At 42.8% G+C, this 13,920-nt stretch overlaps 2 protein-coding genes across 2 annotated transcripts; both read right to left on the reverse strand.

The window, feature by feature from the left end:
- Positions 1 to 202: 202 nt before the first annotated feature.
- LOC138768626 (nicotinamide N-methyltransferase-like) lies at positions 203 to 5,388 on the reverse strand. Its single transcript, XM_069946577.1, has 4 exons — positions 5,352 to 5,388; positions 4,368 to 4,468; positions 3,622 to 3,764; positions 203 to 626 (listed from the first exon to the last, which is right to left on the reverse strand). Exons 1-4 carry the CDS (start codon positions 5,386 to 5,388, stop codon positions 203 to 205), a joined length of 705 nt encoding a protein of 234 aa, XP_069802678.1.
- A 1,639-nt stretch (positions 5,389 to 7,027) lies between these two features.
- LOC138770094 (nicotinamide N-methyltransferase-like) lies at positions 7,028 to 12,796 on the reverse strand. Its single transcript, XM_069949023.1, has 3 exons — positions 12,646 to 12,796; positions 10,613 to 10,820; positions 7,028 to 7,451 (listed from the first exon to the last, which is right to left on the reverse strand). The coding sequence occupies exons 1-3, from the start codon at positions 12,794 to 12,796 to the stop codon at positions 7,028 to 7,030; spliced, it is 783 nt and encodes a 260-aa protein (XP_069805124.1).
- Positions 12,797 to 13,920: the final 1,124 nt, after the last annotated feature.

A 13,920-nucleotide genomic window follows, 5' to 3' on the forward strand; every position in this document is an offset into this window, starting at 1 on the left:
GCAAATTGGTACTATTTGTTGTCTTTCTATATATATCTGTTATTTCTCACTAGGTTACCTCTCTGCAGGTTTGATTGGATACATTTCTATGAGCTTTACTATACAGTGCACACCCAGAAGCAGCAGCAGCATGGAGGACAGAATAGAGCAGTCATTTGTAGTGTAATATGTGAATCCGGCATTCAGGTAATCTCTCAAGACTCTACTTCTCCCTGTGAGCCGCAATAAATATCATGCCCTTATAGTCGGTAAGGTCACTTGTATTTGTTCTTTTCTTAATGTTACAGTTATCAATAACAAATCCTTCTCCAGCTAGAGCTTTCCTGACAAATTCCTCATTATACCCAAGAGCACGGATCCTGTCTTTCCCAACTGTGTAATATGTTATATCTAAACCCCCAAATAATATCAGGTGTCCTCCAGGTTTCCGCAACCCTGAGAACTTCCTCAGATATCTGATGTAATCCTCTTGGTCTTTGCTGACAGCCTCTAATAGCCAAAAACTGATGATACAATCGGCTGGTGGTAAGACTATGGGATCCGTCATATTTTCTTTCTGAAGGTCACATTTTACCACATGTTGAACAGCTGATCTCACTTTTCCCTCTTTGTCCTGTAACTCATCACTGAAAGAAATGAAAAAATTAAAAAAATGGTTGTCCAACAGTCAAATGAATACAAAGACTTGTATGAAAGCAAGAAACTTGAATGAAAGGGAATCAGGAGTAGAGTTGAGCTTTATGCTCCAACAAGCACCTTGTTGAAGCTGCTGAAGCTGTGTCCCACCTCATCCTTTGATTGGCTGATCCGCTGATCCGTAATGATAGAAGTTAGACTACTGGAGGGGTAAGTATAATACCCCTTCGCAACAGAGCATAGTCTGGCTCCAGGGGGTTATCCTAAAGCGAATGTACCATGAGGATAGATCGTCGCCGCGCGGGGAAGCTAATGCCGCGGTCGACTTTTTTTGAACCGCGGCGCGGTTCCCGTGTATGGCGCTGTTCTATCCACGAGTACCGGGCCGGGGCTGAAGCACTGGAGGCGAGCCAGCCCGCCTCAAGTGGGAGGAATCCCCCACCTCTCTATGACGCGGCTCCGTTAGAATCAATGGAGCCGCGTCATAGAGGGGCAGCCAGACTCTCACTGTTTGAACATATCATGCTAAGCAGGTACCTTCCAATGTGCTGGGCAGGGGGCAACTCATTAAATGCTTGAGTCTCCCATTGTTTTCTAACCTGCTGAGTTTCCCTTTAAGGTTTGCTGGGCCATTCTTCTCCCCCTAAATATTGAGGAACTTATGGATGAAACTTGATCATTATTGAATAGACTAGAACTGAAAAAGTAAGGTAGGCTTAGGACATGCTACATATTGAAGATCTGTTTTGTTAAAGAAATTATGCTATATATTGCTCATAATCAATCACTTGCATGAAATAATATATATTGCTTAGTATAAGAAAATGTTGCTCTGTGCCCCTGAATTCGGTGCCCCTGAATCGGTTTCCCCGCTCCAGTTCCGTTCTGTTCATAGGCAAAACTTAAAGGGAATGTACTGATGGTACATTCGCTTTAATCTCTTTATGTAGGCATACTCTCCCTGCTTGCTAAAAGAGGGTCTTTGTCATTATATAGGGGGCCTTCCCACGTACCGGATCCTCAGCGGATTTCACGCTGTGGGTTTGCAGCGAAATCCGTTGCGGATACTGGTACTGTGAAGGTTTATGGGGTTACATATTCGCAGCGGAATTTTCATTCCGCTGCGGATATGTAACCTGGCCCCTTTAATCCCCGCCACCTGCAGCCCGGAGCATACATCACCTGCTCCAGGCTCCTGCTTGCTTCTGGGCCTCCCAGCATCTCCCGGCGGTCAGCCAATCAGTGTGCCGCCCCGCCTGCCGGGAGGCCCGGAAGCAAGCAGGAGCCTGGAGTAGATGATGTATGCTCAAGGGCTGCCCCCGACCTGGAGCATACATTACCTGCTCGGTGCCGCGGCTGTGTGAGGCTCCCGACACCCGTTGGTCCCCATCAGCCAATCAATGCTGCTGCGCGTTGATTGGGTAATGGGGAGCGAGGGTAGCCGGGAACCTCACACAGCCGCGGCACCGAGCAGAAAATGTATACTGCAGGCTGAGTCTGCGGGCTGCAGGCTGCGGGGGGTTAAAGGGGCCGGGTCACATAGAGGCAGCAGAATGAAAATTCCGCTGCGTGTATATGACCCATTCAGCTTCACACTACCAGGATCCACAGCAGATTTCACTGCAAAGTTGCAGAGTGAAATCCGCTGCGGATCCGATATGAGTGAAGGCACCCATATGGTCTCCTTATACTTCTTTAACCCCTTGAGGGCTCGGCTTCAAATGACCCAGTGGACCGGGCCAATTTTCATTTTTGCACTTTCGTTTTTTCTCCTTCCCTTCTAAGAGCTTTAGCACTTTCATTTTTCTATTTACAAGGCCATGTGGGGGCTTATTTTTTTCAGGATTAGTTGAACTTTGTAATGGCGTCTTTCATTCTACCATAACATGTATGATGGAATCCCAAAATATTATTTATGAAAATATAAATTTGTGAAATTAGAAAAAAGAATGCACTATGGTAACTTTTGGGGGTGTTCCTGTGTCTACGTAATGCACTATCCGTTTTAAGTGACAAGATACTATTATTCTATAGGTCGGTCTGAACACAACCATATGCAGGTTTTCACACATTTTCTAAATGTTTTAAATTTTTTTTATTATGAAATAATAAATGCAGTTAATTATTAATAAAATGGTCCTCTTGTGACTCCTATAACTGTATTATTTTTTCACCTATGGGGCTGTATGGGGTGTCATTTTTTGCGCCATGATCTCTACTTTTTATTAATACCATATTTGTATAGATCGGACGTTTTGATCACTTTTCATTATTTTTTATATATAATGTAATAAAAAAATCGGTAATCCTGGTGCTTTTTTCCCTCTTTTCGTTTACGTTGTTCACCCTAAGGGATGGAGATTATTATATTTTAGTAGATCGGACAATTACGCACGCTACGGTATCTAATATGTTTATTTATTTTATATGTTTTATTTATACTATGGGATAGGGGAGTTAGTTTAATTTTAATTGGGGGAGGGACTTTGGGATATTTTTAAAAACATTATTTTTTTTGTTTACACATTTTATGTCCGATACAGTGATCATCGGGACTATGAGCAGGAGTACTCCAATAGATTTTTTTTTTTTACACTTTCAGGTTGTTACCACTGTGCCTCTCATTACGATATCCAACACTCCATTCCAATCATTATTATTCATGTATGTTAACCTTTTTGTTCCCGGCCTGGACATATAAAAATAATAATAAGGTGTGGCAGCGATGGGAGGAGATATTGGTGCACTGTGAGGACTGGGCCTGTCTCCAGTGCACCAAACCTGCTAATTAGTATATACTGTATTTTCCGGCGTATAAGATGACTTTTTAACCCCGAAAAATCTTGTCAGAAGTCGGGGGTTGTCTTATACACCGGGTATGGTCGCCCAATGCAGTGTGTGTGTGTGTGGGGGGGGGGGCTCAAAAATGGCCCTCATCCCCACCGTATGGGGCAACCATTTTAAAAAAACAAACAGTTAACTCACCTGAGCCCGTTCTCAGTGTCCGCGCGTCTTCTTCTCTCGTTCCCGGCGCAGCCAGTGTGACGAACACTGACCGCGCCGGGGATGCCCGAAGCTCTCCCGAGCAGCCGAGCGTCTAATTGGATACGCTCGGCTGCTCGGGAGAGCTTCAGAAAAATGACAGAGGCTTCGGGTACTTCCGGAGACTCCCGAAGCCTCTGTCATTCTTCTGAAGCTCTCCTCAGAAGCCGAGGGTCTCCGATTAGACGCTCGGCTGCTCAGGAGAGCTTTGGGCATCCCTGGCGCGGTCAGTGTACGTCACACTGGCTGCGCCAGAAACGGGAGTGGAGGAGAAGACACGCAGAGGCCAAGAACGGGCCCAGGTGAGTTAACTGTTTGTTGTTTTATTAATTTAGCTGTGATTAGCTCTTGCCTGACCGCAGTGTATAGGGTGAACAATCTGACAATCTCTTTAAAAGTCAGGGGTCGTCTTATACGCCCAGTCGCCTTATACGGCGGAAAATACGGTACATAAAAATAGGAATATCTCTTGAATGGGACAGTGGATTTTGTAATGAGATGTATTGTTAGATTCAGTGTGTTGGCGCCAATCTTAAAGTGTATTCTATTGATAATCTCTTTAAATTGTCGACATAAATTTACCTCATTCCTTGTATGTCTGTATGAATCTTTGTGACATGTCCCCAGTGAAACGCTCCTGTCCGTGTGTCCAGCCATCTCTTCAGCTCCAAGATGCATCTGTCTCTGACCTTCAGCACTATGATGTGTTTGAAGAAATCACTTGCGGCATACAGGTGATGGACCATGGAACCAAGGCTGAGGTCAATCAGGACATCGCCTTTAATATGACCTGCAGAAAGAATATTCTGGATATTGAACCTTCTAAAATTTTTAACATTTATAAATTGTGGAGATAGTAATGACTTGTATCACCTCCAGTATAATGTATAATCAATGGTTTTCCAATATCTCAAACTCCAAAAACAAACTGCAAAAGATCCTGTTCTTTGGAGATTAGGTTTGCTTGCATTAGTTAATAAAGTGGTTCTCTCCTTTGTACAATCCCTTAGGGCCGTTCTTAGGGTCCTATTACACAAAGCGATTTTTAACGATTTATGATCGCAAATGAGATTGTTTATCGTTAATCTGAAATTGTTCATCATATTACACAGAACGATAGTCGTTAGTTTCGATCGTTATTGCGATCGTTACTCCTCCTGATCCCAGCAAAACAATGAACAATGTGCAATTACACTGAACGATTAGTAAGGAAATGCGGAACTACAGCGAAGGAATGTGGAATTATAGCGAACGATTAGCGACCGATAACAAATGATTTTAGGATCAGATCGAACTCAATGATCAACGACACAAGAAAGATTTTTCGATCGTTGCCTGCAATTACACAGAACGATTATCGTTTAAATTCGAACGATATAAATATTTTTTGCACAATAATCCTCCGTGTAATAGGGCCCTTAGAACGACCGTTGTTAATTAAATTAATACAATCCCATTTATTTCAATGGGACAACTGCCATATTATATACACGCTGTATACACTACGGCCGTTGTTCAGTGCGGACGCAGAAAATAATCGTCCTATAAGGGACGTCTTTCTAATCTTTCACTGGTATCACATTGTATAACAGTGACATTGCTGGGCGGTAGTATCTTAGGCCGTGGTTACAAATAGTGATATAGGATTCCCTGGTATACACGTATTAACTTACAGCAATGATGTCTATTACTCTGATTGCCTTTATCCATTATAGACACATAAATAGTTATATTATTATACAGAACTCCAATCATTTGTATATGTGGCTGATTATTATATCTCTTATAATTTTTCATGCCGTGTTTCTTGTGAATGACGCATACGGGAATGCTGCTGAATTCTTCCCATCACAACTGTTTATTTAACTTCTTAAAAATGGTCGTACTTTTACATCCACAGAACGATGCAGACACAGAAGCAGTGTCCCTGTCATCCACGGTGTGACGTAAATGTCACATATTGCCAGGCCCCTGCCGCTATGGTAAGGACTGCTCTGAGCCTGACAGTTAACCCTTTAGATGCTGCAGTCAATGCGGTGCAACATCTAGCAGATTTATCCCTCTGTTCCTCATCTGAGCTCTGAGAAGTGATCTCAGGGCACCACTGATAGTAGCCAAGAAAATGGAAGCCTCTCCAAGATCTCAAAAGTCCTGGCTTAACTTTAGCAATGGGACTATAAGAGAAAACTAACTACTAGGTGCATAAATACTGGGGAACTTTGTCTACTGGGGGCCTGACTACAGGAGGAACCTACCTAGTGGGGGACTATATACTGAGAACACTGTCTAATAAGGTCCTATCCTCCCGGCCTGCAGGGGGTGATAGGCTGAGCATTTCCTGTGAAACCTGGGAGTCAGCAGTGACAGGGAGATCAGGGATGTCCCAGGTTACCCTTCCCTCACCTCTCCTGTCATATATGGCTGCTCTGGCCTCCATAAAATCAGTCAGTCATTCGGTGTTGGAGATCAGTGGAATGCCCACAGATTGAAAGTAGAGTTTCCATGGTGCACTGAATGTTGAGCTCTTTGCGCAACGTCAATAGGCGAGTCAAACTAAGCTCACCCCTTCTTTCATTAGCCAAAACATTGTCACCCTATGGTGTGCCCTAGCTTCTTTTCCTTTATCTTTAATTTTGATCCAAATATTATATTAATCCAAAAAAAGTCTGTAACTTTGCTACTCTTATTTAAGAAGTATTTGTTGTCTGGTTGTTAACCCTGCCAACGGGAAGCCACACCTCAACAAACCCCACCGCAATAAAGCAACTGTATAGTTGTACTAGACTCTGGCTATGTGTTTCCACTTCTTTCTTGTGTCTATTTTGGGGCTTATTTAGGGAGTAATTTGATCAAGCACTACACGAAATTAGTAATATGTAAAGGGGGTATTGTCATATTGTTTGTTGGCTGATAGGGTATGTTTACCAGGGCTGCTTTCCTGATGGGCTGATCTGCCCATGTCTATGTATACTGTTATTGCTTATAGGTCTAAGTCTTTGAAACCTATAGAGAAAGAAAAATCAAACAGTTCCTGCCGTAGTAAATGACACAAAGAGGTATATGTTTGCTTCACTTTATTGCACTATTCATGCAAAACAAATAGAAAAAGTGGATTGAAAGACATCAGACTCTTATGTGTCCTAGATGATCAGGTATTGTCAGCAATATTATATTAAGGCAGCTGGAAGTCACAGGAATCATGCAGAGGTTACCTCTCTGTAGGTGCTTTCTTTGATTGAATACATTTCTATGGGCTTTACTATACAGTGCACACCCAGAAGCAGCAGCATGGAGGACAGAATAGAGCAGTCATTTGCAGTGTATCAGGCATTCAGGTAATCTCTCAGGACTACTTATCCTTGTGAGCCGAAATAAATATCATGCCCTTATAGTCAGTAAGGTCACTCACAGCTGTTCTCTTCTTAACCTTACAGTCATCAATAACAAATCCTTCTCCAGCTAGAGCTTTCCTGACAAATTCCTCATCGTACGTAAGAGTACGAATCTTGTCTTTCCCGACTGTGTAATATGATATCTCCAAAGCCCCAAATAATAGGAGGTGTCCTCCAGGTTTCAGCAACTTTGAGAACTTCCTCAGATATCTGACATAATCCTCTTGGTCTTTGCTGATATTATCTATTAGCCAAAAACTAATGAGGCAATCAGCTGGTGGTAAGACTATGGGATCCGTCATATTTTCCTTCTCAAGGTGACATTTCACCACATGTTGAACTGCTGATCTCACTTTTCCTTCTTTGTCCTCTAACTCCTCACTGAAAGAAATGGAAAAAAAAAATGAAAGTCCAACAGGCAAATAAATACAAAGACTTGTATGAAAGCAAGAAACTATCAGGAGTAGAGTTGAGCTCAATGCTCCAAAAAGCACCTTGAAAAGCCTATCTAAGCCTCCAATTGGCTTATCCACTCCTAGTAACGATGGAACTTAGAAGACCAGAGAGGTAAGTATAATTCTCTCCCCCCCCCCCCCCCCCCCCAAGCATAGTCCGGCCCCCAGGGGGTTATCTTAACCCCCTGGCAGCCAGACTAACTATTTTAACATATTAAGGGGGGGGGGGGGGTGTAAAATTTGCACCTGCGGGCAGGTGTAAATCATGATAAATGAAATGCAGGAGGAGGCCACGCCTCCTTATGCCCCCGCCAGCCAGCCCATCGGGCGATCGGGGTGTACGTCAGGGAGAAGGGGCAAATCAGCACCTTCTCCCTGGCATATGCCTCTGGTGTAGCTTTCGTACATCCCCCTCCCCCCCCCCCCCCCCCCCCATCATGTTAACCAGGTACTTTCCTCTGGGCTGAGCAGGGGGCACCTCATTAAATGCTTGAGTCTCCCATTGTTTTCTAACCTGCTGAGTTTCCCTTTCAGGTTTACTGGGCCATTCTTCTCCCTCTAAATATTGAGGAACTTCTGGATAAAACTTTATGATCTTGATCAGACTAGAACTGAAATGTAGGCTCAGCCCATGCTACCTAAACATATTAGAGATTTGCTTTGAAAAGGAAATTATGCCATATATTGCTAATAATTAATGATGAGCGAATACTGTTCGAGCGCATAGATATTCGATCGAATAGTGAGATATTAGAATATTCAATATTCTTATGAATATCCCGCGAATATTCGATAAATATTCGATAAGCGTTCAAATCCCCTAGCTACTGCACTATATATATATATATATATATATATATATATATATATATATATATATATATATATATATATATATATATTATATATATATATATAGTGCAGTAGTGCACTAAACCATTTGTAAACACAAATTAGAGCCAACACTCAGCCATGTTATTACAGTTGTCCCTATGTACGTTTCGCCACCCGGCTTTTTCAAGGAACTCTTGTTGCTTGAAAAAGCTGGGTGGCGAAATGTAAGTAGGGACAACATAGGCTGTTGCAATAACATGGACTAGTGTTGGCTCTAATTTGTGTTTACACTACTGCACTTTATATAAAGTGAGAGACTGTTTATAGAGATAGATGGTCTAGTAACATGGTAATCCAGCACCTTACAGATTGAATTCCCATCATGCTCGGCTGTGTATTCCATTGTTTATTTTAACTTCTGTGATCACTTTAACAACTAAAAAGTGTTTTATACAAATCTGTATATATGCATTCTAAATTTTTATGTATGTGAATAAAAAGATTTTTACTAAACTATACCCATATGTCCTCTCTTCTGTGTACCAAATAAACTTTTAATGGCTTTCCTCTTCTATGAGACAAGATCCTTTGGCGTGACATATCTTGTACAGTAGCAACAATGACATTCTAACTGGCAGGTGTGGTGCACAGGATGCGGGCCCAAAACCCCTAGTGCACCAGTTTCTCCTCCAAACGCTGACACACCTCATTATTATTCATGCATGTAAACATTTTGGTTCCCTGCCTGGACATTAATGAATAATAAGGAGGTGTGGCAGCAATGGGAGGAGATATTGGTGCACTGGGAGGGCTGGACCAGCCTCCAGTGCACCTGACCTGCTTATTAGTGTATATGTCGCAGTGAAATGATAGAATCCAGGGATTTGATCAAATCACTGACACCTTTCAGGGAAATGATGGAATGAACCAGTCTGGAGTTGCCCAACTCTATATATTTATTAAAGAGGATGTACCATCAGGTATATCCTCTAATCTGACACAGGGATAGAACGGCGCCATCACGGGGAAGCTAGTGCCGCGGTCTGTTTCCGATCTGCGGCCCGTTTCCGATCTGCGGCCCGGTTCCCGTGTATGGCGCCGTTCTATCCACGGTTAGCGGCCGATGCTCAAGCATCAGAGGCCGTCCCGCCCCCAGTGGGAGGGAATTCCCTCCCATCTATGACACGGCTCCATTGATTCTAACGGAGCCACGTCATACGGGGGAGGGAATTCCCTCCCACTGGGGTAGGCCGGCCGGCCTCCAGTGCTTGAATCAACTGGTAACCGTGGATAGAACGACGCCGTACACGGGAACCGGGATGCGGATTTAAAAACTGACTGCCCCATGACGGCGCCGTTCTATCCCTGTGTCAGGTTAAAGAGGATGTACCCTATGGTACATCCTCTAAGTAACATGACAATAGTCATTAAAACAAAAATTTATTTATTCGAAACTAATTAACAAAGGAAAACAGAAAGCTGACGCAGGTAGCTAAGCTGATAATTTATAACAAATGCAATTAATAAATCATCCAGTTCATTTATCTTTTTAATTTACTTTATTAAAACATTGTTGATTTGTGGCATCTAGAGTTTTTTTTTTTTTCTTTTTAAAAAGGCACATCTTTTTGTTTTACATTGCATATTGGACTGTTGGCAGGAAAACTTCTGAAATCCTTGCCCTCCAAATAAGGAGAATTTTTCAGCAATTTCACGCAAACTTAGGTCGGTCTGGGGAGCTGTTTCGGTCAGGCAGACACTTAGGTCGGTCTGGGGAACAAACAACGCCACATGCTTTACTGTCGCTGACAGCCGCTCCCCCTTCCGATTTATTATAAATTATCAGCTTAGCTACCTGTGTCAGCTACCGGTTTAGTTTCGAATAAATAATTTTCATTTCAAATGACTATTGTCTTGTTACTTAATAAATATATATATAGAGCCGGGGCAACTCCTGACTGGTTCATTCCATCATTTCCCTGAAAGGGGTCAGGGATTTGATCAAATCACTGACTTTTTTCAGGGAAATGATGGAAGACTTGGCCATTCCCTCATTTCCCGAGATTTGATCAAATCCTTGATTCTATCATTTCACTGCAACATATACATGAAAATAAGAATCTCTGGAATGGGAGAGAGGATTTTGTAATGAGTGGTATTGTTAGATTCAGTATGGCGGCGCTAATTTAAATGTGTAAAAACTTATTGAAGCAATTCTGCTGATATTGCTTTAAATTGTCGACATATAGTCACCTCTTTCCATGTACATCTGCATGATGTTTTGTAGCATGTCCCCAATGAAACGCTCCTGTCCGTGTGTCCAACCATCTCTTCAGCTCCAGGATGCATCGGTCTCTGACCTTCAGCACTAGGATGTGTTTGAAGAACTCACTTGCGGCATACAGATGATGGACAAAGGAACCAAGGCTGAGATCAATCAGGACATCTCCTTTAATATGACCTGTAGAAAGAATATTCTGGATATTGAACCTTCAAAACATGTTATAATTTGTGCAGATAGAAATGATTTGTATCACCTCCAGTATAAAGTACGATCAGTGGTTTTCCAATATCTCAAGCTTAAAAAAACAAAACAAAACTGTTCTATGGAGGTTGGATTTGGTTGCATTAGTTTAAATCATCATAAAACCATAATAGAGTGGTTCTCTCCCCTATAACAGAGCCCCTATAATAATTTCACTGATCTGTATGTCCCATTAATAACAACCTCCCAATGCATCATGTAGCCAGATAGTGGCCCTACATTGCCCCTTTCCCAAATATATTGCCTCCTACATCCAGATTGTATGACCCGGCAGCCAACAATAAATAAAGCAAAGCAGAAGTATTACTGACATATGCTGGATCAATTCTCCTTTTTCATGGATGTTCAAGCACATTACCGAAGGTGGATCCGTGCAGACAAGTAAAGCTGTGGGTGAGCTGACACTTTTTGAGCCAGTTATATCCCCATGTAGCCAGGTATGTCCCCATGTAGCCAGGTATTCTAAATAACGTCCTAATAGCCAAGTATGCACCATGGAACCAGATATACCCCTTGTAGCCTAGTATACCCACCATGTAGCCAGTTATACCCCCTGTGGCCAGGTATGTCCCCCATAACCACATATACCCCCCGTAGCCAGATTACAATTAGTCGTTTAACATTTCTTTAGTTAATACCTGTAATCTAACTTTATACATGAACATTTATATTGTTTATTTGTATGTTCAGTTTTCATTGACTGGCAGCCGTAAGGAGACAGTGTGGCCCCTCCGATGACACCAGTGGCAGAAACTGCAGGACTTTAGGAGCCCTGGTCCTGATGCCGTTCTATGTTGCTCTTGCTGCTGCCTGCAGATACTGAGCCTCCCTTCATGTCTATTCTTACGCATATTAGCAGAAGAATGGACCTTATAACAGAGATCTATATACTATATATGATAAAGGCCTAGATAAGGCTCAGACAAGAATTTTTTTTTTTCTTAGTAAGAAACTGAACACAAGAACAAGGGGGCACAACTTCAAGTTAGTCGACTGAAAGATCAGAAGGAACATGAGAAAATATTACTTTACTGAAAGAGTAGTAGATGCTTACAACAAACCACCAGCAGATGTGGTTGGTAAATCTACAATAAGCATTCACACGCTCTGTGCACGGTCCATAAATACAGACAATGTGCTGTGGAATGGATTTCAGAGCTCCCAGCATCATTATCCAAAACTGTATAAATTGTCATGCTACTGTACTGACAGGGCTGGCTGTGTCAGTACAGTAGCGCAAAGATTTAAAGAGTTTCAGAGCATGATACAAGGAGTTCCACTATCCGCTCTGTAGCATATGGTCCATGCACAGACAATTGTGGAACGTGTGAATGCTCCATTACTGAAGGTATAGCTGCTTGGGATAAACATATACAGTATCTATCCTAAGATAATAATACAAGGGGTTACGGAGATATTCTTTCCTCTTCCTATGGGTAGTAAGTATTGGTCCATTTAAGGTTTTGGTGGTAAATACTTTTGTTTCCTAAACACAGTACTTTAGGTGGGACACCTTTATTAGCTAACTAGAAAAAAAAAACTTCATGATATTACACAAATTATATAAAAACACAAAAGTGTTTACTGTTCCCTGGATTTTGCTGGATACACAGTACAACACTATGTTACTATTGTCTATATAAGGTGAATATGATAAAGACATACTGTTGGAGTAAGGATAGAAATAGTTCTATAATAAAAGTATAAAACCAATGAAATATAGGAAGGTTACAGTACTTACCCTTAGCAAAGGTTTTTGCAAAATTCTCAATAGGAAATTTCAGGATATCTTCTTTAAAGACCATATCAGGTTTATCTGACATGTAATGCTCCAGATGTTGTCTGGAATCAAAGCCGTGTACATGATAGTGCTTATGGCTGCTGGACGCCATTGCGTAATCTTCTGCCACAGACAGGGGAACAGCCTCTATGCTGGAGCTCATTGACTTTATATAATGTGAGACACTGAAGGGGTTAATCATGGATGGTTGATAGGTTTCACCTGCGTTCAGCTATTACACCTACTAGGACTGAGGGAAGTTCATGGCTCACTACCTAAGACATGGAAAAACCAGGGATGTGTTGTGATCTCCAGCAAAGGTAGTTGCTGGGGATGTATCGATAAAATGTGTTTGAGCCTGGTTTTTAGGAATGGATGGCAGGCTTGGTAGTGGGGCAGGAATGGATGGCGGGCTTGGTAGTGGGGCAGGAATGGATGGCGGGCTTGGTAGTGGGGCAGGAATGGATGGCGGGCTTGGTAGTGGGGCAGGAATGGATGGCGGGCTTGGTAGTGGGGCAGGAATGGATGGCGGGCTTGGTAGTGGGGCAGGAATGGATGGCGGGCTTGGTAGTGGGGCAGGAATGGATGGCGGGCTTGGTAGTGGGGCAGGAATGGATGGCGGGCTTGGTAGTGGGGCAGGAATGGATGGCAGGCTTAGTAGTGGGGCTGTCCATTCCACTTCCTCCACTCCACATATTGTTTGTCATCAGGAACCACAGGTGCTGGATCATCAGCAGCTCCAGAAAGAGTTGCAGAGCCATAGACAGAGTCAGGGTGCGTGCACACTACGGAATTGCCGCGTATAACCCACGGCGTATTCCGTTGCTCATTTCCGCCCGTGCCATAGACACTTTTCTGTGCACGGACGGATTCCGCGGCAATTCCGTAGTGTCCACGCACCCTCAGGGTGGTTTCATACTGAGCAATTCAAGCAGATAATTTCTGCGGAATTCCACTGTCTGTCTGCGCGCCTTTCCGCCGGCTCCATAGACACCATTCTATGGGCTGGCCTATTCCGCTATCCGCCGAAAGAAGTGACATGACCAAGGTAAAACACTGGACTGTATACAATATGTTATGTTTGTGCGACTGCAGCTAGTCGTAGCGTATAGACAGGGCCGTCTTCTGTTTAGTTAGTGCTGGACAAGCAGAGTTTATTTTGTGTTATGCCTAAAGCCGCGGCTGTTTATTTGCTTTCTTGTATTGGATAATAAACCCAGACAAAGCCTGTACTCG

This window comes from Dendropsophus ebraccatus, chromosome 12, assembly GCF_027789765.1.
Source record: "Dendropsophus ebraccatus isolate aDenEbr1 chromosome 12, aDenEbr1.pat, whole genome shotgun sequence".
Classification (NCBI taxonomy): Eukaryota; Metazoa; Chordata; class Amphibia; order Anura; family Hylidae; genus Dendropsophus; species Dendropsophus ebraccatus.

What these genes read in the sequence shown, in the direction of transcription:
- LOC138768626 (XM_069946577.1), bottom strand. Translation starts at nt 5,388, where the DNA reads ATGGATAAAGGCAATCAGAGTAATAGACATCATTGCT. An exon ending in AACACATCATAGTGCTGAAG is followed by an intron (nt 3,765 to 4,367) that starts GTCAGAGACAGA and finishes ATTTTTCTGAAG; the next exon opens with CTCTCCCGAGCAGCCGAGCG. An exon ending in GACACTGAGAACGGGCTCAG is followed by an intron (nt 627 to 3,621) that starts GTGAGTTAACTG and finishes CATTTCTTTCAG; the next exon opens with TGATGAGTTACAGGACAAAG.
- LOC138770094 (XM_069949023.1), bottom strand. Translation starts at nt 12,796, where the DNA reads ATGGCGTCCAGCAGCCATAAGCACTATCATGTACACGGCTTTGATTCC. An exon ending in TGCAAAAACCTTTGCTAAGG is followed by an intron (nt 10,821 to 12,645) that starts GTAAGTACTGTA and finishes TTCTTTCTACAG; the next exon opens with GTCATATTAAAGGAGATGTC. An exon ending in GCAGATGTACATGGAAAGAG is followed by an intron (nt 7,452 to 10,612) that starts GTGACTATATGT and finishes CATTTCTTTCAG; the next exon opens with TGAGGAGTTAGAGGACAAAG.